General features: G+C 37.2%; 1 protein-coding gene across 1 annotated transcript in view; it reads left to right on the plus strand.

The window, feature by feature from the left end:
- Nucleotides 1–21,115, plus strand: part of LOC117303738 (probable vesicular acetylcholine transporter-B) — a 49,379-nt gene extending 28,264 nt beyond the window's left edge. Inside the window, exons 3-15 of the mRNA XM_033788048.1 lie at nucleotides 7,951–8,145; nucleotides 8,675–8,793; nucleotides 9,250–9,303; nucleotides 10,698–10,878; nucleotides 11,324–11,498; nucleotides 15,627–15,823; nucleotides 16,797–16,897; nucleotides 17,281–17,415; nucleotides 18,393–18,515; nucleotides 18,886–19,024; nucleotides 19,645–19,707; nucleotides 19,831–19,968; nucleotides 20,198–21,115. Of these exons, the coding sequence (XP_033643939.1) occupies nucleotides 7,951–8,145; nucleotides 8,675–8,793; nucleotides 9,250–9,303; nucleotides 10,698–10,878; nucleotides 11,324–11,498; nucleotides 15,627–15,823; nucleotides 16,797–16,897; nucleotides 17,281–17,415; nucleotides 18,393–18,515; nucleotides 18,886–19,024; nucleotides 19,645–19,707; nucleotides 19,831–19,968; nucleotides 20,198–20,428 (1,851 nt within the window). The 3' untranslated portion in view covers nucleotides 20,429–21,115. The remainder of the gene's footprint in view (nucleotides 1–7,950; nucleotides 8,146–8,674; nucleotides 8,794–9,249; nucleotides 9,304–10,697; nucleotides 10,879–11,323; nucleotides 11,499–15,626; nucleotides 15,824–16,796; nucleotides 16,898–17,280; nucleotides 17,416–18,392; nucleotides 18,516–18,885; nucleotides 19,025–19,644; nucleotides 19,708–19,830; nucleotides 19,969–20,197) is intronic.
- The last annotated feature ends 3,271 nt before the right edge of the window (nucleotides 21,116–24,386 follow it).

Consider the following 24,386-nt stretch of genomic DNA (forward strand, 5'->3'; position numbering starts at 1 on the left):
CTTGAAGGTTGACATAAGACAGATCCCTTTTCCCCAAAGCCACAATCAGCAGTCTTAACTGCAATGGAATAAAGGGGACAATACAAAGAACATGCCAGCCATCCTAAGAAGATACAGCCGAATAGTCCGTCTCCATCACTCTGATAGCTTGACATGTCGAATTTGGGCAAATTTGTAGAGAAAAACATCAAATCAAACTAAGTCATCTTAGAAATTTGTCGGACGTGCTTCCAGACTAGATGTTTTGCAACTTTATGATGTTGCTTTTGAAATTCAATCTATTACAATCTGATTTCAGTCAGGACGGCGTGACAAATTGATCGATTAAACAGCCATTGGAGAAGTTGTTAGTTTATACACTTTTGCTATTCGAGAATCCAATCGTGTTACGTTGTAGTCTTAAATTCGAACAGTCTTTAGAAGATCTAACAGAATCCTAATTAATACTCAAGTCCAATTTGGAAAAAGTAGAAAGATTTAGGGTTCAGTTTGTAACCTAAACCAAATTAGGATGAAAACTTATGCCTTTTATAATTTCTTTTACCCTGTTGGTATTAAGTAATTGCGTCGCACGCGCGCTCAAATTTGTCTCTACTTTCGGTTCCAAAGCTGGCTATACGTTTGCGTGTAATTTACAAGAAATCCCAATTTCATCGTTAACAACTGATAATTCTTGGAGGACCTTCAGTCTTCGAAGAAAGATTGTAAAGGCCAGGTCTTGAACTTTTCTTGCATAAATTCGAGAAAAACTAGTTTAAATCAGCTCCTACTGGCCTCTGGTTAACAGTGTAACCGGTTTGTACGAAGGGGCGTGGCATAGTGGAGTGACGTCAAACTTACGAACAAGCTTTCATTGGTGGACTGTATACAGTACACTACATCATGGAATATGTAGTTGTGGGATGCCTTTGTGTGTCAATGCCTATGGGTTGATATTATAGAAACGAATCTTAGTATTTATTATTGCCACTGGGAGTATATCTGCTCTTGTAATCCGATCTTACTATTGTAAATGATAATGCATAGATGTAGTAGGCGAGTCTCTGGAAAGTGGGATTCATAGCAATGTAAAGAAGTTAGTTTTAATTGTCTGATCTTACTTTCTTACCCATATTAAACATTATTTAAGGAGATGTTTCATTAAAATATTATCACAAGTCATATTTCCGTTTTCAAGAAGTAACTGCCCCAATAGGCTCTCCGCTGGATCAAATGCGCCTCTTTTATTCATATGTATTTATTTTGATTTTGATTTTTGGGGATGAACAAAGAATTGACTAGAGTGGGATTCGAACCAACGACCAGGTCGTTGGTTCGAATCATTTCAAAATTTACCCAGTCAGTTTCCCTTGTGGTTTATACTGATATTTTTATTTGTTAAGACAACAAAATGCAAGTTTAAAATTAACATTACATTTTATATGAAAATGAAAAAAAAATATGAGAAGACAGAAGCAACTTTAAAACCCCGAAAGAATGTAGGAACCTCATCTTTTTATATCAAATATCATCTTTTTGTTTTAAATTCAAACGGTTTAAACAATAATATGCTGAATACTTTATAATACGTCAGGATATTTTAACCCACTTCTCCGTTTTAAATCCTGATTAAAAACTCCAAGAAGTGTCCCGAAGATAGTAAGGGATTACCACATGGGTAGAACAAACGCCTAAACCGAAAATCCAATCTTATATGTAAATCAGAAAATATAATCGCATGGTTTTGATCAAGCTGATTTTCAAGCAAATTGAAGGATATTTTTTCAAACCGGATATCCGAGGTGTTGATTTTCTTTAGGGATAAATGAATTGACGGGCGAGTGTTGAGACGTTCCACTGCCAGCCAAGGGCGTTATTTCCCCCGTCTAATTGAATCAAAGTCTCGGTGACTTGCCGGACTCTAATCTTCGCGTGCGATGCGAGCGGGTGAGGCGGGTCCTGTTCTAACACCACGCAATGAAGATTTTTTTTAAATCCAGTATCATGTAATGCTTTTGAAGATACTTATGGAGCTTTTGGATTTGTAATTCAAGTTATCTATCGGTAAGAAATACTTAAAGTCGGTTTCATGCTCGTTCAAAGCTTGCGAGTTTGAAAAGCTTACGTACGATCTACAATCGTTAATAAATAACTAAATAAATAAATACAATAATACGACTGAGATGCGAACTTTATATTCGCTACTAAACTATCTCATTATTAGAGCTACTTAAAGGTAGTTTAATTTTCGGTTTGTTTTTTCCACACTTAACATTAAAGGGCAGCGACTATCTGGAGGGACAATTCTAAAAAGAGTTGATCAATAATTTGCCTGGCGAGATCAATATCGGTTTAATTTTACAATGAGCTCATTTTGGGAACTTCTTAACCAAATCGCCTTAAAGATGACGATGACATTTCAGAGAGAAGAGATATAAGACGGGAAACGACTTATCAGGCTAGTGGTGTAACATGGTAGTTTCCTTCGTCTACACTGTCTGTTCCCAATAGGTTGCTACGTTACGGTTAGTTGACTTGTAGAGGAGACACAAGAATCGTGAGTGTGTTACGCTTCGCATCACACCATGGCCCACTTACCCTATTTACAGCTTTTACGCTCGTCCGTTTTCTGCTTAACATATCGGTTTTCTTAAACATGTAGCCCCCCCCCCCCACAAGAATAAACAATAAACAACTTCGCTTCTGTGTTTGATTTGTTAACGAATTATCTACAAGATGAAGACTACACACAAACGAGTTGAAACGTCAAGTAAGATGGGAACAAGACCCATTGAGAAATACTGTTCGACTAGGCGGAGTTATGACGAACCATGAGTAATCCTTTTGATTCCACACCCTAAAGGGACAGATGGAACAAATTGATAAGGTCAAACAAAAGTCAACCTTTTTTTGTTCCCTTTTTGTACAAAATGATTTTTTTTTCGACAGCACAAAATAAATGATTTGGATTGCTTGAAGTCATTGCGACCGCTCGATATCATTGCAAGGACTCGAAATAATCCTCAGTCTTCATCGCCCTGCTATCACTTTGTGAGCCACTCTATATCCGTCTAACTATATGTCAAACTGTAAAATGACAAAAAACTTATTGCTGAAAAACATCGTTAGCTTTTCAAGTGACTTTAAAAAAAGTATTGCAGGCCAAACGTGAGACATGCACAATTTGAACAGATGGTCCAACAATATATATGCAACATACTGTAATGCAGCTTATGGATATCAGAGGGTTGTTACTCAAAGGTGTCAACTTTTGTCGAATATTCTAAGAATTTTGTTTAAAATTCAAGCCCGCAAACATAATAATTATAAACATTGGTCAGTACATAAATGTTTGCACATTTTGTCTAATCTAGCGCCACTCATAACCACAAAGTGATAAGCGGAAAGTCTGCCGTATCCAGTCCACAAACAGAGTCACCTTTGGTATGGAGTAAAAACAAAACGATTATTAGTGCATAATTTATTGCAAACTCTAACACCACTGTGCCATTGTATTTAACAATTATTTTGTGGTAAATGAGCCCCATGGCTATCGTATACATTGTTTTAATAAACCAGAAATAATACTAATAAAAACAACAATAACTCGCTGCGTTTCTTTCCTAATCCATCCGAATTAAAATCTATGTAATCTTGTTAGTAACTAAAAACATTGAGAGTCTGTAACACTTTGTGAATAACACAAACATGACAAGTTAGTTCTCACATTTCTTGACTGCATTTAGATGTTATTGATACTTAAAGGAACATTACATAATTTGTTTTTGCTAACAAAACAGTTGCTGGCAGTGTAAACACTTTATGTAATCCACCATATACATAAACTGACAAACCCTGAAGAAGTTTGAGATCGATCGACCATCTGTGTCACGAGAGAATAGTGAAAAACCGATTACAAATTTTGCATTGCATCAATGCCAAAATAAAAATGAATAAAACGCTCACTGAGCGATAAACTCCAAACGCGAAGTATAGTTTATTTATTTCCCATCAAATATCACATTTCAGACAGAAATATTTCAAGGGATGTTTTCAACTATCACCATCATTAGACCGTGTAAGTTTTATGTAAATCTGTGATCTTCACGATTTTTGTTTCTTACCAATTCTGTAACGTTCCTTTAAATTAAAAAATTGGTAATACTTTGATGCTACAACTGAGAGAACAATCTGGTGAACCTATCTTTAGGTGAAATTGTTGGTTGACATAATCTGCGGATGAAGAAGATTTTGGAATAAACCATTAAACAGTATCTTACAACCAAAAGTTACAAAAAATAAGAAAACGGGTACCTGCAAATGAAAAGCTCCTGCTGGACAGGTTGTAACTTTTAACTACATTTGAAGTAAATGTCATCAGACAAAAACACAATGCATTCTTTCTTAAAGAAAGATGACGTTTGTCTTCACTCCTCAAGAAGTGTTGTATACTTTGTCCCTTTAAAACAGCACAATCAAGTAAACTCTGTCATTTGGAATCGGCCTTTCCATTAAATTTCATTTGATACGGTATCAAATTTAAGACGGGTCGTATGAATGATTGGTACTATTGCCGAATTCTGAATTGCAAGTTATTCGCTTGATCCCTCTTATAGCTATAAACTTGCGCTCTCAATATTTAATTACGAAAAAGTGCAGCAGGACGGTTCAAATTTATCATAAATGGTTGGTTCGCCTGGTTGTGTTGATTTACATAAATTGATTGCTCAATCAAGGGAGATAAACAAAATTGTGTGATTTTTTAAACAGTGGCGAGACTTGGTTTTGTTGATTAGGGGGGGGGGGGTGTTAGGAGCACATGCCCCTCGGGAAACACCTTAGTAGGCGCCAAAATCGTAACATTGTTTTGTTTGACCTTTCTGTTTTACTAAGTAACCGCCGTGAAATGAATAAATATTGGAATGGTTTTAAGGAAAGAACAGTGCGCCATCTTCTATAGAACTGCTCCCCGGTAGATATGCTACTCTTGCTTGGTTTAAAGGCAAATTAATTCCATGTTATACTTCGGAAAGTTCGTTTTGATTGTTTGTCACACTTTGCCAAAAGTCTCACGTTATTGAAGTTTGTTCTTAAAGGAACACGTTGCCTGTGATTGGACGAGTTGGTCTATAAAACGCGTTTGTAACCGTTTTTTATAAAATGCATATGGTTGGAAAGATGTTTTAAAAGTAGAACACAATGATCCACACAAGTTTGCCTCGAAATTGCGGGTTTTCCTTTTACTGTGCGAACTAACACGGTCGGCCATTATGGGAGTCAAAAACTTGACTCCCATAAATGGCCGACCGTGTTAGTCGACGAGGTAAAAGGAAAACCGTGCAATTTCGAGGCATGTTTGTGTGGATAATTGTATTCTACTTTTACAACATCTTTCTACCCATAAAATATGCATTTTATAAAAAACGGTTACGCACGCTTTTCAAAGACCAACTCGACCGATCCAAGGCAACGTGTTCCTTTAAGAATTGTGAAAACAGTATAACTTTTAGGGTGGAGCGAAGAAAAACAGATTTGCTTGTACAAAATATCAAAAATAATAATTTTTGAATATATGTTTTTGTTTTGAAACGGAGGCGAGGAACCCAACGAGTGAAATACAGATCATGTTCTCTTGTGATTTGACCTAATAGTTTAGATGATTTGAGTGAGATGATCAAATAAAAGTAACTGCTTCATGTCCCATTAGTAAGAAGGAACATCTCCAGTTATCAAACAATTATGAAAACTTCATTGACGTCACTGTCAGAGAAGATATTCACTGCTTACCAAACCATGGACATTACCAAATTGACGTCATAATTTGAATTAGCAACCAATCGGGCTCGTAGTGAAATCATCCCCCAGATTATTATTGCAAGCTCACCGAAGCATATTTGTATCCATTGCAGAATTGACAAACCATCAACAAAATTATCAAGTAACACCTAGTTATAGTCTGCGTCATATTCTTGTAGCAACTGAGTGACGTTAATTACACCTCGAGGCAAGGTGCCAGACCATACATGAAGTTTCAGTGAGGCCGATGATTATGTTCCGGCTGATTAAGGTCCATTACGATCCGATTCCTGTAACACATTACAGCGAGAGTCTCTGGACCCGTCTTGACGAGACGAAAAGAGCCTAACTCTGGACCCGTCTTGACGAGACGAAAAGAGCCTAACTCTGGACCCGTCTTGACGAGACGAAAAGAGCCTAAAGATTGTTGGAGGGTTCCTTTTTAGAACGCACCCACCAATGATGATTACTTGAAACTAAATTTAACCGAGTTCTTTACCAAAAAGCATCCTCGATTGTTTTTCTTTGTTCGGTGAGTGTAGTTGCAATTCCAACTTCACTGTCTTCCTGTGGGCCCTGGTTCGAATCCCGGCTCAGGAACTAAGCAAGACACGTCAATTTCTTGGACTAGCGTACTACCATAACCGATTGCCAACTAACCAAGTATTTTGTATTATGTAATAATTTTTGTTTCAAATAATATAACTTGATGTTAATAGAAAAACAAAAAACAGTTTGTTTTTGTAGTTAAGTCCGTGTTCACTTTAACGTATCATATGCATGCAACTCCGTCCCTAATCTTATAAGAAAATGTTAAAAGTGTTCCCAATTCCCAAAACGTTTCCGACACCCGTCGATAATTAACTGTACCAAAGGTTTTATGTATTACTAAAGTGATCACAAATAACTTAAGCAATCACCACTTGTTTTGTTTAAGTGGTCGGTAATTGTTTAAGTGCTCACAGATAACCAAAGTAAACCTTGCGTAAGTGGCTAATTGTCCTGCTTTTAAAACAAGGGTCATCGCCCTAAGTGCAAATTTGAAAATCATAAGAAAGAATATTCACTCCCTTTAAGACAAGTTAAAAAGCTTAATGATAAGGCATGCAGTGAGAGGAGATTTGCAAACTAGTTTGCATGCTCTAGTTGAATCAAGATAAGGTACGATATTTGTTCGTCAAGTAACTGCAACAAGTGTCTACTTTCTTTGATCCGTAAGTATGAGCTGCAACTTTATTTGGCAGTAGGTACACAATGTTCAAAAATGCCTTCTTTGTATGAATCAAGATATTGTATACATCACTGGTAATGTTTTTTTTTGGAGTACTAAGTCTCTTTGGCTCAAGTACAGCGCAATACTTTTTGCAGATAATGGTTGTAAAACTTGTACTGGCTCTGTGTAGATGACATTTCACACGAAGGTAAAATAAAGATTTATCCTAGTATTTGTCCCCATCTGTAACCAAAATGCTGTAACCTAACCCAATAGTGCTTTCATTTCACGTGTAGTTATCGAAAGGAAAGCTCTAGAATATTGCTAGTAAATGCATCACTTGTTAACGCTGTTTCACCCTAATACGTCTAGAATAAAATCAATAAGAACTCAGTACAGTTACTTACAGCTGTCAAAGCTGCTAAATTGAACATTGAAATGCATACCGATCATTCTATGTTTAAAGTGTTAAAGATAACTTCTTTCATGTGTAGTGTATATTGGGAAAACAATTCTGTTTATAGTGTTTCGTGTAAAGTGTAAAGATAACTTTGTGTCTTGTGGTACTTTTGTAAAGTGCTAATTTAACTCCGTTTAATTTGTAATGAAAGGTATTAAGATTATTGCAGAATGTAAAAGGTCTGGACATGATGGATTCGTTGACAATTTGTTGTCGGGAAGAATGGATTGTCCGGAACATTATATCTCTAACCAAACATTCAGACACTGCTGGTCTCATGTAATACTAGTTCGTCAGACTTATTTGAGATATGGCGGATACACTACAATAAACCTATTAGATTTGGGTAAATTTGATCACATCAACCAAAACCAAACAGTGCACTCCCATAGTGACCATAATTTTTTTTAAAGCAATGTGCTGGTTATGAGAAAATATAAAGGTCCGTTGACATAAAACAATAAATGTTGAAACCTCACTCTGTAAGTCTTCTTTATCTCAGAGACCGTTACCTCGACTTCCCGTACCGCTTCTCCATAACACACTAGTGAGATACCTTCAGTCGATACGGGCCACCGTTTCCCGGGAACAATATGATAGAACTGAGAATCTTGTACGTGAGTTTGGCAAGACTGGCGGGCAAGGAGAGTATCTTCAAGAGAAACTATTGGAGTATGCGGAGTCGGTTACCAACTGGGTAAGTATATATAGTCTTAAAAAACAGATTGCCAGTTATTCCTTACATCTTGTTTAGAATTTACATTTGAAGGGAAACACAAAATGTTTTGAACATTCACTCAAGTTTTGGTGTAAGCGAATAGGTGATGTTTAAATGTGCTTTTACATTTTGAGAGATAACCGTAGCGTGGTTGTGTAAAAATTCCCCCCAAATGCCAATATTTCTTCTTTTGTTTGTATCAAAGTAAAAGTTACTCTGCGACGATATGTTAACTCAACAATGTCGATAAACTTTGAAGAATATTTTTTTTAGGCGAAACTGTAAGGCAAGGCAACAAAGAGAGCAAAGTTTTAGAGGTTACATTTACTAGTTGTCAAACAAACAATTTGAATTTTTTTAGAACAACGATAAATGAACAATCGTTCACATTACGTCGTCGATTTTGTCGTGGCAAAGTTTGTGAATTCATAACTACTCACAGAACTTGACTTACCCAAAGTGTGTGTTTAAATTAATTTTCATCTGTTTGTTAATTTCCCGTGAATAGTCTAACAGATGGTGGCTGAACGACATGTACTTGAAAAATCATCTACCACTTCCACTAAACTCCAACCCCGGGATGGTGTTTCCCAAACAGCACTTCAGAGACGAGGGCCAGAGATTACGGTTAGTACTCTAACACCATATGGAACTGCGAAAAATATCCAAATTCAAAATGGCGTCCCCGCATGGGAAGCCGTAAAGAGTTGGTTAACGTTGTAATATTCCACTCAGAAGTTTGAGTTTGAAAACAAATGCAAACAGATTGTAATTAGTTTGTAGTGTGCGTCATGAAGTGTTTACAAATATTTTGTGTAGACTGTGTCAATTAATAACTGAAACAGAGCAAATAATAGTGGCAGCGTTTTAAGGGTGGGGTTGGCGTCTCTTCTGGGTTAAACCATCCTTTAAATATTATTGTCTTGTTGTTGTACTTTCTAGCCATTTCTAACTGGCACAAATCACAGTGCATAACAATTTAACATCACAATCTGAATGGTAAAGATCGATTATTCATGTATAAATGTAGATAATAATTATAAATAACAACATAATGACGTTTTATAAACATATATTTTTCAGGTTTGCAGCTAAGCTGATATCTGGAATCTTAGATTACAAAGTCATCATTGATGCGTAAGTCCTGACTTTTCCCTTGAACTTTTCTGGTTTATCAGTAATTTAAAAGATGTCCCTCAAATTACCATAAAGAAGATCAAATGAGTCTGGGTTCAAATCGAGTTATCTTGAAATAACATTGACTCCGTAAGAGCTAAGCTTAAGTATATTTACATCTGATTAACGTTAATTTTATTAAAATTGGTTATTGGAAAATGCAAACAAGTCTATTAGATTACTGGAGAACATTTATGTTATTTTGCCCTCTCCGTTTACCGGCTCTTAAAGGCATGTGTTTACCCCTAAACAGGTTGGAACATTTAGGTGCTGCCATCAAATTTTGCACAAATAAAATAGCCCCAAAATATATCATAAAAAGCTCAACTTTGCTTTTTTTGTTAACTAAGACTTTAAGTGGCTAAATAGGATACAAAAGAATGAAACAAAAACACCAACAGCAAGATGGTTTCACAGAAAAAAAAACTCCATCATCAACAAGCAAGTGACAGAGACGATTCTTTAACTTGATACAAATCGAATAACCCTCTCTGACCTGTAGATTTATTGCGCAAGGCGTGCTTGAGCCTGCATACCATTATATATTGTTTTGTTCTATTTCCAGATAAATAACAAAAGTGTTAAAGGTAAAACAAAAATACATCGGGTGAGCTTGTTGACATTGCCAAAAAAACTACTTCCAAAACAAGATTAAATTAAGCTCCGACTAAAAACAAGTGTTTGTGGCTTAATGTTAATCCTAACCTTTTGAAATTTGAAACTAGATAGAGAGCAAACAGAATCGCTTGACCTAATCGGTCAAAAATGGAACACATTGACAACATGTAGAATAGTAAGTTTTTTTCCGAAAAATTATATATTTATTTGTGGAGTACGTGGGATCATGGTTAAAACTCCCTCAGGCGCCTTAAATGTCATGGTGGATGTTATTTTAATTGTTTATCACACCAGAACTGTGCCCCGTTGGCGTCAAATGCCATTTTAGCAAATGATTTGATGTGCTATATTTCCTAGTGAACACCCTTGAACACCCAGCAGGGTGGATATGTGCGCATTACAAGTCTTATTATTATTATTATTGTTATTATTATTATTATTATTATTATTATTATTATTATTATTATTATTATTATTATTATTATTATTATTATTATTATTATTATTATTATTATTATTATTATTATTATTATTATTATTATTATTATTATTATTATTATTATTATTATTATTATTATTATTATTATTATTATTATTATTATTATTATTATTATTTTTATTATTATTATTATTATTATTATTATTATTATTATTATTATTATTATTATTATTATTAGTGACCTATAATTAAAACTTTGCTCAGGATAGCATTGTAACGACGATCTTGTTTTCTTTAGGCGAGCCCTCCCTGTAGATAGAGTTCGTTACTGTAAACCAGGTCAACCATTGTGTATGGAGCAATATTATCGTCTGTTCTCATCATACCGGGTACCAGGGGAGGTAGCAGATAGCCTGGTTTCACCTACGAGTAGCGTCATGCCTGAACCTGAGCATATTATTGTGGCGTGTAACAATCAGGTACCAGTCAATAACTAAAAGTGTTCCCCTGGCCACTTTTTTGGCGCCATACATTAATTCAAATACCTCCAAAATGGCGTTATTGATTCTTCATCTGCAGTTACAAAATGTGCAAACTCTTTGTCCACATCCAACGTTTCCAAGTGGTTTGGAAAGTCCGCGGGCTTATTGAGTGGCTTTTGAAAAGGATACCTGTGCAGTTGACTTTACCGACAAGTAAGCTTAAATGCAGTGGACACTGGTAATTGTCAAAGACCAGTATTCTCACTTGGTGTATCCCAACATATGCATAACATAAAACAATCTGTGAAAATTTGGACTCGAACTCGAAAAGAGTAATGACAGAAAAAGCACCCTTGTTGCAAAAACGTGTTTGCTTTCAGATGCCTAAATATTTGTTGAAGAAATTGTTGAAAAAATAGTTATTTATTTCTATTCCCTTCAGTTTTTTGTACTGGATGTGATAGTGAATTTCAAGCGGTTGAGTGAGCAGGACTTGTTGAGTCAGCTGAAGCGAATCGTAGACGTCTCCGCTGAGAATCCACAGCCTCACGTTCTCGGGCTACTCTCTACTATGGGGAGGGTCGAGTGGGCACATGCTCGCAAAAGATTGATCAAAGGTTAGTAGAAACATAGTCCACGAGGGGACGGGGAATTATAAAAGAGACAATGGTCAACCTCTCACAGTATCATACTGGAGAGTTTCAGTAGATGACAACGCCCCCCCCTCCCTCAATACTTATAACAAACGACCAAATGACTACCGTTTTATATGGAGCTCCAGGAGTGCCATCCCACAGAATGAGTTACCGACATAAGTTATCTCATTTTTTATGTGGGATGGCACTCCTGGAGTTCCGTAGTTTTATGACGTGGGTTGTAAACATTCGTTGGAGGGTATTTATAACGGGAAAACTATTTTAACTTGTTTACCATGTGTTTGTTTATCATTTAATTGTAATTTCGATAATTTTGAAGGAGTAGGCCTCAAACCCCAAGGTTTTAATGGCCAACCCCTAAACTTCTGCCGTTGAGGGCTTGCGTCAAAATGACGTCATTTGTGGGAGGTTTCACCATGTTGTTACGAAGCGACTGTACAAAACGGAGCTCCCACAAATACTGGTATGTGTCACGGGTAACGCCACTGTCATTTAAAGCAAAGCGTAAAATACAAGGTGTGAGTTGACATTGTAATGTGACACACGTTGCTTTATGTTAAAACCTTGGCTGCGGCTTTGGCTAAATCACTCAGTAAATCATATTGTCACCTCTAGGCCGAAGCCGTAGCCATAGCCTGAAAGTCTACTTAAATCACACTGTGGTACAAACTACATTAGGCCAACTGGATCCCCCATCCCAGTCACACACCTTCCTTGACCGTTCTGTATCCAGGTTAAGTCTCCATACGAGTCGATAGCCTGCCATTTAAAATGGGGTTTCAAATTGCCACGAGGTATTCTACATAGCATGGGACAATCACCACGCGTTTGTTCCATAATGCCTCAAGCTATTTATCAGTCATAATTTATCATTGCATACATCAACGCTATTGTGTACATGGTGAAGACTTTTGAGTTGGCGAGCCAGTGAACTGCCGACTGCCGACTTCAAAGCCCCCTCGTTGTAATGTTATCTACCTTACAGTTTTAAGATCAGTTATATGGTTTAAGTAAAAAATAAATAATTAATAAATCTAGTACGACTGACTGCCTTAAACCAACGACTTTCAAACCGCAAATACTAACCCACCTTAAAGGTTAATTAAACTTTCATAGGTTTTGGAAAGCTAAATAATTTCTGACATTTTAATGTGATTATGCAAGCGACGCGCCGTGCAATTAACTGAGCAGTCAGTCGAGTAATTGGGCAATGAGCTAGCCACACTCTGTGAGTTGAAGGGTTTAGTGGCGACAATTTATCGGAGACAAGTCAAGTAAAGTATATAGAAATTAGGTTCGCGTAATCTGACATCTTTATATTTCATTAAAGGCTCAGAAAGGGCGCAAGAAGATTTTACGTTTTTTCTTTGTTTTTGTGTTCTTGGAATTGTTTTATATATAGTTTGTGTGCAGGCATACTTTTATTCTCCAATGTTTTTTCTTCCCCTCACCTTTGTTTCTTTTCCTTCCTTTTTCATTTTTATTAAACCTTTTTTTTTAGTGGGAGGGTCATTGATTTATTGATCAAACAGCTCATACGCTTTTATTGTGAACAATGAAAGGCAAAATGCTTCTGAAAGGAATGTCGTTTTTTTTATAAATTACAAAATGTGACAACGCACCAAGACATGAAATTATTCACATTTCAGACGACGATAACAATATTATTTATCACACGTAATCGGACATAGTAATCTTCCATGGTGTTCACATTTCCCATGAACGTGTCTCGTTGGTAAGGATGCAAAGACACGTACAAAACTCCTCATCTTTTGTCCAATTAATTTATGTTTTTCATGCAATATGATATTTTGACGACGGAGAAACACACAGGCATAATACATTCTTTACGGTAACATTTCAACAGAGCTGCTTAGAGCAGAAACTGAAGATGAACAACGAAAACGTTTTGTTCCCCCAGTCAGCATTGTCACACGTTTCGTTTACAATATGTAAGACTTTGCTTTAAAGGCAGTGGACACTATTGGTAATTACTCAAAGTAATTATTAGCATAAAACCTTACTTGGTAACGAGTAATGGGGAGAGGTTGACAGTATAAAACATTGTGAGAAACGGCTCCCTCTGAAGTGGAGTAGTTTTCGAGAAAGAAGTAATTTTCCACGAATTTGATTTCGAGACCTCAGATTTAGAACTTGAGGTCTCGAAATCAACCATCTAAACGCACACAACTTCGTGTGACAAGGGTGTTTTTTCTTTCATTATTATCTCGCAATTTCGATGACCGCTTGAGCTCAAATTTTCACAGGTTTGTTATTTTATGCATATGTTGAGATTCAGCAAGTGAGAAGACTGATCTTTGACAATTACCAACAGTGTCCACTGTCTTTAAAGATCCGATTAAAGATAAGTCAAGTTCCGAAGGTAAAACAAATAATGGTGTTATAAATCTTCCAATCATAAAATCCACCAATGCCAAAACAAGAAAGAGCGGCAGATAAAGGGAGCAAGAAGAAAAATGGATGAAATTATTGTAATTTTGTTACATGACGTATATTCAATTCAATTCAATTCAATTCAAAAAACGTTATCAATCCTGAACATGCAATTACACATAGGCCTACTACCAAGGAAGTGAACAGTCATTTTCTGCATAATGATTTCATGATAACTTGATATCATCAGTTAAGTGTTTGTAAATAAGTAAGGGGCTAGAATATCTGCTCCCAAATGCAAACACGCAAGGTGTTGAGTGAAACCTTATACCATGTGATATCGTGCAAAACGTTAATAGACATTACGGTAGCATAGGAATCATTTACAGTGATGACGTCAGATATTTGCTATGGGCTTATCCCTGCGTGTAATGGCAACCACACATAGAGCTTGATGGCGGGTTATTTGTCCACTCATTAATTTATATGAATCTTGTGATGGTTTTGCTCTTGACTTCATCAGAGTTATGAGCAAAGCAGTTCGTGTAGACCGTTGCAAATGAAGAAGCATACGGCACCCTTCATGTACGATTTAAGTCATTGAGCGCGTCAAAATTTGACAGCCAATTACACCTTAATTACGACATTCAACATTTGGCCTGCAGACTACTTTGTCCATACATTATTAGAACATAAATTCAGTGTGAAGCCATGTTGACGAAATTAGAATCTGTGAGCAACAATATGTTTATTACGAAGGTGTCTTTAGTAATGCGCGGGGTCCGAATTTGCGGCTATGGCTTCGACTGGATCACTGTGTCATCCTGCGTTGAAGTATAACAGTCTTAGCAGCAGCTCTAGCCAAAGCCGTAGCCATTATTTTGGACACGGCCCTTGTTGTTTTACCATAACTTAAAAGTCAATCAAACAGGCATAAATCCCATTTGAGGGTGGGGTCGTCTAAGTCGCATTGACCATCCAACCCACCAAGCATACAATTTATTAGTAGAAGACAATCTTTCAAAAAGCCGCAAACAGTCAACCTATAAATGATATTTCTTCTTTGGACTTGGACATATCTAGGACGCGGGATCGTTCCCAAAACCCAAGCACCAAATCTAAATCACAATATGTATCTCTCCTTCTGTCATCGCACCCACTATCCCAAGCACACCGCCTCCCTCACTGATTGAATGTGCCTTAAGCAACCAATATATTATAGGATTCGTATCAGGCCCGGAAGTTGCAACTATTAATCAACTCTGGCAGTGATAGCTTAGAATCGCACGACGGCTCCTTCTCAAACTCTGATGCCTTTTCCTTCTACGAAACCGAGAGATGGAAGTCGAGAGAGAGAAATTGAAGTCGCAGTGCTGATGTATTTGCAATTACATTGGAAAGGCAAATATATACAGGATTTCTCCAGACCAATGTATACGGCGATCTGTGGAAAGACGTCACACATCACCGCGACATTTTCGGTGAATTTTGACATTGTTAATTTGCCTCCGTCCGTAATTTGTCAGGTTTTTTTTTATTGTAAAACATTTCCTTATAATTATTGACCATATTCAAAGGCTGCAGAGAAGCCGTGGCGTTGGTCTGTATACCCGGCTCTGGTCATTGGCAAAATAAAATCTTACAATATTTTATAATTTCTGTTCTTTCTTCGTTCATTCCTACACATCCTTACAGTTTCCACCAACCGAGATTCGTTGGACATGATCGAGAGGTGTATTTTTGTACTTTGTCTTGATGCAAATATGGGAAACCCCCCTGCTGAAGTGGGTAAGCCCATAGATGCTGATGATGAACCATTAGCTCATCAGATGCTTCATGGTGGTGGGACAGCTCTAAATAGTGGAAACAGGTGGTTTGACAAAACTATGCAGGTGGGTGTGAAATCAATTAATCAGTCCTTCAAGTACACTTTAATGTTTATCATCAGTTGACCAATATTGTTGGCAAATCCGTATAAAAAAACAGGTTTACCATAACCCCGCCCCTTCTACGTTCCCTTTAAGTGCTAGAGTCTGGAAAGTAATATTAGACGCCCCCACATCCCCAACGGAAGCTTCTCCCCACCCATTCCATTTTACTCTCGCTATAATAGACAGAGTGAAAAAATAACTCAATTTAACCAATCATAACAAAATTCATGGTATGCCTTTTAACGATTGATATTATAAAAACAACAAAAGGCTACCTCGAAACTAGAAGTGCATTGTGACGGTCCATTGAAACAAAACAAAAAAGCTCACCCTTTTCAACCATAGCGTTATCAAATAAGTGCCCTAAAAAGAGCCAGGGGCAATTCGACTTGTTACAACCTCAAATTCAGTTATCTCTTTCCGTGTATCAGGGAGAGTTTGACGTCGACCCCGGAGTGAGCCTCATTTCGTTTGTGCTCCTGTATAATATATTCCTTAAATTCAGTTACTTTTCCCAACCCCGGAAAACTGCTGTTCCGTCCAGGTTGATAATTCGCTCAAATCAAGAGTGATTTGTACAATTTTTGGTCAGGCTCTCCCTGTAATATTTTAATCAGCTTTACATTGAAACGTTCGATGAAGGATTGAGTCACTTTTTTTTCAATAGAGTTGACAATAGTGTTGACTTTATTTTTCCCAAGTATAGACCTACGGCAAGATTAAGAAGAAGACGAAGATTCTGTACTTTCGGATAAAAATAAATTTTTCATGGAATTCAGAATAAATGTTTAATGACGACAAAGAAATTGATGACGTTTAAAGCGTCACGTAACCACTGCCTGGACAGTCTCAGTGCAACTATACGTTTAAATATTTAAACCTTTATTAGCTATGTGCAAATTTTGATTAATTTACATACGTTCCTTTTGCATAGTTTATCATCGGAGATGACGGGACGTGTGGACTCAATTACGAACACTCGCCGTCAGAGGGCGTAGCTGTCGTCCAGCTAGTGGAACATCTGCTCAGATATATGTAAGTCTATGAATTATTCATTTGTTTTGCAGTTGCTCATTTAGTGGTTGGAATAATAGCATGTGTTGCATATCTTGAATAAATGAGTCGAGCTATTTGAATATTTGCTAATTGATCATGTTCCCTTGACCTAAACATGTGTACACTTTCAGAGAGTGGCTTAAGCACAACATATTATAGCTAAGCCTATACAAATTACGTTTAACAGAATATGGTTACTAGTCACAAGTACAATTTGCGACTGGTATCCTGTTCATTCCTGCTTAGCAGAAAATGTTAAGCAAAACCTTTTGCTTCAGCAAATCTAGTAAATCTCGCCGTGCACGTCCTTAATTATTGTATTTGTTTCTAACTATTCTTGTTTTAATCTTCCATCTGTGTAGTGATTCTGAGACGCATAAGCGAAAGTTGACGAGAGCTCAGTCGATATGTGAACTCCCTTGCCCGCGAGTTCTCAGATGGAAACTCTCCGAAGAATCAATCCAAGATATTGAGACGGCTAGAATACGAATGGATAGGTAAACAGTTTCACCTTTGTTTTTAGTTTAAATGAAATTTTGCTCAACGAAAAGACAGACCAGCTTCTCTAAACGGCTAATCCATGCCATGCAAAATCTTGTAGAAATTGTCACAACGCGAAGCTCTTTTGCCCAATTTACAAACAGCGTGAAATTTCCTAAGCCTCAAACTGTTTTCTATAATGTAGCACCAACCAGTTAGCACAAAAGCATCAAAGCTGTACCGAGCCTAGGCTACATCTAGGCCAGTGTTTGGGACTACTCTTATGTTTTCGGAACTATAGTTCACTGAGGTTTGAGCTATTATTAATGTTGGGCTATTATTTACTATGGGTTCAGTTACACTTTGTGGCTACATTTATGTCTTATAGTTTGGGTTGTACACTTGGTTATGGCTCGGTGAGTGCTGCCCTGAGATTTGGGCTACATTTATGTCTTATAGTTTGGGTTATACACTTGGTTATGGCTCGGTGAGTGCTGCCCTGAGATTTGGGCTACATTTATGTCTTATAGTTTGGGTTATACACTTGGTTATGGCTCGGTGAGTGCTGCCCTGAGATTTGGGCTACATTTATGTCTTATAGTTTGGGTTATACACTTGGTTATGGCTCGGTGAGTGCTGCCCTGAGATTTGGGCTACATTTATGTCTTATAGTTTGGGTTATACACTTGGTTATGGCTCGGTGAGTGCTGCCCTGAGATTTGGGCTACATTTATGTCTTATAGTTTGGGTTATACACTTGGTTATGGCTCGGTGAGTGCTGCCCTGAGATTTGGGCTACATTTATGTCTTATAGTTTGGGTTATACACTTGGTTATGGCTCGGTGAGTGCTGCCCTGAGATTTGGGCTACATTTAGGTTCGGAGCTATACATGAGCCACACATCATACAATTCTACGTCGATGCTCCAACTCCAAGGAATAATTAGAGGACATACAATCTTGTTAATACACTGTTTATTATTTTCTCTTAACAGACACGTTGGTGATTTCGATCTGAAGCTTCACAGATACACAAAGTTCGGCAAAGGCTTTCCTAAATCACAGAACATGAGCCCAGATGCCTTCATCCAGATCGCACTTCAGTTCACTTATTACAGGTAAAGACTTTTGTCACTAGAAACATTTTTTTAAATTTTTATTTTATTTCATAAGTACATGTGTCGGATACGAGGTTGCGAGAGAAAAGTGTTGCGCCTTTTGTTACGCAATTATTATCAGCTCTACCAGTGTTTTTTAATACGTGGAACCAAAGCCAAACAAGAACACTCCCATCTTTGCCAGAATAACTACAAGATGGGTTTCTTTTTATTTACCATCTGAGTGTTTCCACTGACTTTGTTGGGGAGGAGCAATGTCAACAGGGGATATTAGTTATGGCTGGTTTATTTTTTACAGCATGTATGTGAATCTTAACACTGCACGATTTGCATTAAGTACAGTCACATTGTGGTCGGCTTCTGTTTTCAGGATCTATGGTCACCTGACGTCAACGTACGAGAGCGCCTCCACTCGGCGGTTCCAGGAAGGTAGAGTGGATAACATCCGGGCCGCTACGGTTGAAGCACTGGAGTTTGCACGATCGATGGTCGGGGATCGAGTTGCAACGGTAGGTAATCTGTCAGACGGGGGAAACTTCCTATGGGATCTGAGAGTGGTCAGGTTGATGAGTCCCTTTCATCTAAAGGGCATTGAAATCAACATGAGGGCAATTATTTAGGCTTTAATGATAATATATATACACACTATACTTGAATAAACTTGCACTTATTATTTCCTTCAAATCTTACGCCTTTCGCAACCCTTGCGCCACCCTGTTTCACCACTGCTCCTCGAACACCCTGTCCAGCCACCCCTCGCCTTAGCGAGAGTCTGGACCACAATGCTTGGAAAATAAGATGGACATAAATCTAAACCGAATGACTTTTATATCAACTGATGATTACGGAAGCAAAAGTCCTTTCAAACCAGTGATTTTGTTTTTATATATTTACAATTAGGCGGCTTATTCAAGGTGGTCTCCTTTACTAGCGCCCTCTAATGACCATTTTGTTTGTCTATAATAGCGGTTTTGTCCACACGTTATTGATGACGATTTGTTTCGAATTACAATCTTTTTTTGCAGTCTTTAATTGCAATTCAAAACAAAATTGATTTGTGAACCGATTTGTGCTGAATAAAAAAAATTTAATCTAAATTTGATTTTTTTTTAATCAATTTTTTTTTAAGGAAGCAGAAAAGATGGAATTGCTCCGAGCTGCGATTCAACAACAAACAGATATATGCATTATGGTAAGATTGGATTTCTAACCATTTCATTTGAAGTTCTTATTCTAGTTTCATGCCCTATTAGTTTCCACAACAATATCATTTTATTTGTTTTCCTAATTGCAACTTTTATCACAACCTTAACAGAATATAACAGGGCAGGGTTTTGACTGCCACCTTCTGGGACTTCGCGAACTCGCGCGAGAATTGGGAGAGCCGATTCCGGATATTTTTTCAGATGAATCTTACCACCACAGTAATTACTTCAACTTGAGCACAAGTCAGGTGAGTCAGACCTTTACTGCAATGCAAAGGTCGTGGGTTCGAATCCCACCCATTTGTTTTTTCTCCACAGAACTCGGGAAAGTAGTGAGTATAGTTCATATTATGACACATCGGTAGGGTAGACTTAAAAATGTTGTTTATATCTCTCACCAATGTTACATATATAGGTCTACCCTTTATCAAAAATATTTGACTCATTAGTGGCATTGGCATTTTCTTTACCCGCTAGGTACTCACAAAGTTAGACACCTTCATGTGTTATGGAGCCGTGGTACCAGACGGATACGGTGCTGCGTATAACCCACATGAGGACTACATCCTATTCGCTATCGCATCATGGAAGAGTTGCCCGACTACATCATCGGAAGTGTTCCGGGATAAGCTTTTCAAAAGCTTGAACGACATGCGCGCACTTTGTAAAAGGGCATCCACATTGAATAATAATCACATTGTTAAGTAAACATGTAGTTATTATAACTGGGGATGGTACAGCATTTTGATTTGCAATAAATAATAGCGGGTCTTATTTCAGCGACTTTGGGTTTTAGTTGACTATAAGACCAACATTAAAAACATACAAATACTAACGTGAATAATTATTTCAAAGAGAGGCCTCAGCCACTTCCCTCATTATAACACCCGTCCCATCTCCTACACTAATACGAAAATCGTCAAAGCATTGCTTTTCTTTTATTTTATTTAAAATCGCTCCAGGCTTGCTGCATAAAAAAATGCCTTAATTTCTCAACTCTTGGATTTTTCGAAGCCCTTGTTAGAATTGAGCGTAGCGCCCCCTGTTGCTGTAATTTTACAATCTATTATTTCATTCATTATATCAGATACATTACATTGGTGGATTCACGGAGCCCGCAAAGAACATGAAGAAAATCATGCCACAAACTTCAACTTTGAACATCATTTTAACCCATTAAAATGTCGTCAAAATGCTGTACCTTCCCTTATAGAAAGAGAAAATTATACCAAATTTGAAATGCAGTTGGTATTGTTTAAGACCAGTGCGAACCCACAATGGCGATCAAGTTTCTGCCGCAAGAAAATCAAAGAGATGGATCGCACATGACGTCATTGACCACCATCTTTGATGAAAAACAATAGACCTTATGCATTGACGTCATCCAGCGGCCATCTTAGTGGAAAAACGGTGATGAAAACACACAGATTTGTACGCGCGGCGCACAGGATTGGCCAATGAATAACCTCCTTTTGACCTCTAGGTGAGGGCGCCCTACTGAAATGACGTCATGTGCATAAGGTCTATAGAAGGTGCACGCATGTACGCGCTGCGCACGACTCTCAGCCAATGATGCAGCTCTTCAGTGGTGCACGGTACATTAAAGTGGCGGTCAATGCAAAGGGTCTAAAATTATAACAAGTTGTGGAGTTGTGCACCACAAGACCAATACAAAATACATGTACTTTAAAGATATAGACCGTTACCATGGAAATGCTGTGAAATAACTGTTGAAGGATATGATACATTATGCAAGTTAGTTTGTAGGTTTAGGTTCCAAATAACGTTGCGATGTATGAGCGGGAGAAGAGAGTGTGTGTGTGTTGGGGGGGGGGGGGTTGATTACAACTTATCCCTCCTGGATGTGTGACGCTGTTTCTGGAAGTATTTTGGGAAGTAGTTCATGATGCGACTATCACTTTGCTAAGATTTCAGATGTATCGCTCCAACATGGGTGATAAGGTTGCTCCATGATCCAACAGAAGGGGGAGTGAAGTGTCCATTGTTAGGGACTTCATTTTGAGAAGGTGCCCTCAATTATACAATTAGGATTTCCATCCCTGTTCCTTTTTGTTTTTGTTTTATCTTCAAAATTTAATCAATATGTGTCCCTCATCACATCTGGTCACGATTCAGTGGGAGCGGTTGGTAAGTGGGTCTAGCGCGTATGTCACAGTGAAGTTATAGCTCATCAACTCAAACGGCTGTTTCTTTAATTCCCTCTCATTTTGAGTTATATTTACTTTGAGGTTTCAATTTTAAAGGGGAAACAAGGTGTAATAGTATTGATAAGAATAATTAATTGTTTTGTCAGCTTTGGTTCAGTTTAATTAAAGTCACCTGGAAATATAAATTTTTTTCTTTCAAACATAAGAGTATAATTATGCTTACGAACAATAAAACAATTTTTTTAGTAATTGTTTGTCACGATTTATATGTTTAAAAAATATATAAAGTTGTTTGGGGGGCTGACTCCGCCTACCCCTTTTGTGACGTCAATCGAGGCAGACTTTGCCTGCAATGCGTCTGGTAAACATACGTGCAAAGTACATGTACGTCCAAGTCGTGAGTTGGTACGTTTCAAAAAGTGTTTTTCTGCATTCAGCAGCAATACACCTGGTCGGCATTGCCGAAAAAAAAAAAAAAATATATCTTTTTTTTGAAACGTACAAACTCACGACTTGGTCCGTACATGTACTTTGCAATTGTGTTTACTCTACGCATTACAGGCAAAGTCTGCCTCGATTGACGTCACGAACAGCGCCCTCTCGGGTCGGGGTATACTGTTAACTTTGTAAATAACATAAGAACTGATTTTTTAAAACCTTAGTTAACTGTTTATTCACATTCCACTCATCAAAACACATAAATTAGTGATAAAGCTTTATTTTGAAAAAATACCACTTCCAGGTGACTTTAAGTTTTGACCATTTTTGCTTCCACTATACAATTAACGGTACTTTTTGATCCAGAACTTCTGATCGGAAGTGATTGTTTGTTTTTATAATTCTCTTGAAATAGGACAATTATTCTAAGGATCGTCTTCTACCCTTTGTTTTCAATGAGTTATGTGGTCCTGTTTTACTCAGAGAGGTAAATTTTGACTATAAATTTATATCCAATGTTATTTGTGTGTGAGAAGGGGTAAGAGTTTTGATGTGAACTATTATGTATGACGTTTAGGTATTTCCCGATCAAGTGATAGAGGGCGCTCCGCACAAAGCTCTATCGCTGTAAAGTTAACTGTTTTTAAGACAAAGTATTCAGAACTGGGCAGCAAAATCGGCTAAGGATTTATGTATTGAACCAAGACTACGTGTGTAATAGTTATTATTATATTATATTGGGCATAGAGGTGTTGCGGCTTGTTTTAATTTCTTTAGGGCTGATACAAATTAAAACCCAGAGATTCCTGAGAAATTTGAAAAGAATTATACAAAGTATTCGAAATTTTAAATCGCTTTCGCGCAATAATTGTGAATACAGAGATGTCTATAAAAAATATTTATTGTAGAATTAAACTATTTATAATAATTACTAAAAGTGTGTACCATAATTTATTTATTAAATTTAGGAGCGAAATTATTAACTAGAGTTTTATCCCAAAAAGAATTTATAATAAATATTGTTAACTGAATCAGTACAACATGGAATTTATCATCTTCGTCTAAATAATTGTATTAATCCAATCAATTGATTAGTTTGATTACTTTGTAAAGAACAGTTGTTATGCAATAATAGTAAATAAATGTAACAACCTAATCAAGTTTGATTTAATTTGTTGTAAGTATTAAAGTAAATTCTAAACACACTGACCAACGTGAACCATGCTTTGTGTTTCTATGGTAGCCCTTGCATTTACTTGGTGGGTGTTTGTTTGTTTGTTTGTTTGTTTGTTTGTTTTGTGTCTTTGTTTCTTTTTTTTACCAAAAGGACAACATTTCATTTGCATGCAGAAGTTGCGTTTTGGAAGACAGCAATGAGTTCCACGGAGTGTTTATTATTTGATTGTTTGGTTATTTTTTTATTTGCTTATTTATTATCATTTTTCCCCAAAAATTTATTTTGTTTGATAATTTAGTTATTATAAAATATTTATGTATAATTTTACTTTGTTGCGAATGTATTTATTTTCATATTGGGGTTTAGTTTAAACATTGCTCTCGTTTGAAAATGACATTAAAAAGCTGAACATACCAAAAAGGCACCTCTGATGTGTGTTGAGGGACTCCTTGAGAAAATAACCACAACAATACACATTTAAAAAATAATTAATGGCTTGACGTTTAGGCCCTTTTCGAAACCACGGCTTCGGGTTTGGATTCGGCTCCGGCTAGCTTGGTCCCGCGATTGTTTTGACAATTAATAGTGCGCCTGCTTTGCGTACACGCTCAGTGCTTCAGACGAGAGAACGGTGCCTGAAGCCAAAGCCAAAGCCGAAGCCGTGGTTTCGAAAGGGGCCTAAATTGACAGCAGTACACATACAATGCTGGTGGTACAAAACCAGCCAAGTAGAAAGAAATGAAAAGAGGGAGAAATGTTCTGAAAGACGCGGTGCTATACATGGATGAATATTCACAAAGGAACAGTGGTGGTGTAGATGGGAGAGACTGGGTATGGTTTGACTACGATGAGCGGGAACACGAGGACAAACAAAATAGTTTGC

This window comes from Asterias rubens, chromosome 20 (assembly GCF_902459465.1).
Source record: "Asterias rubens chromosome 20, eAstRub1.3, whole genome shotgun sequence".
Classification (NCBI taxonomy): domain Eukaryota; kingdom Metazoa; phylum Echinodermata; class Asteroidea; order Forcipulatida; family Asteriidae; genus Asterias; species Asterias rubens.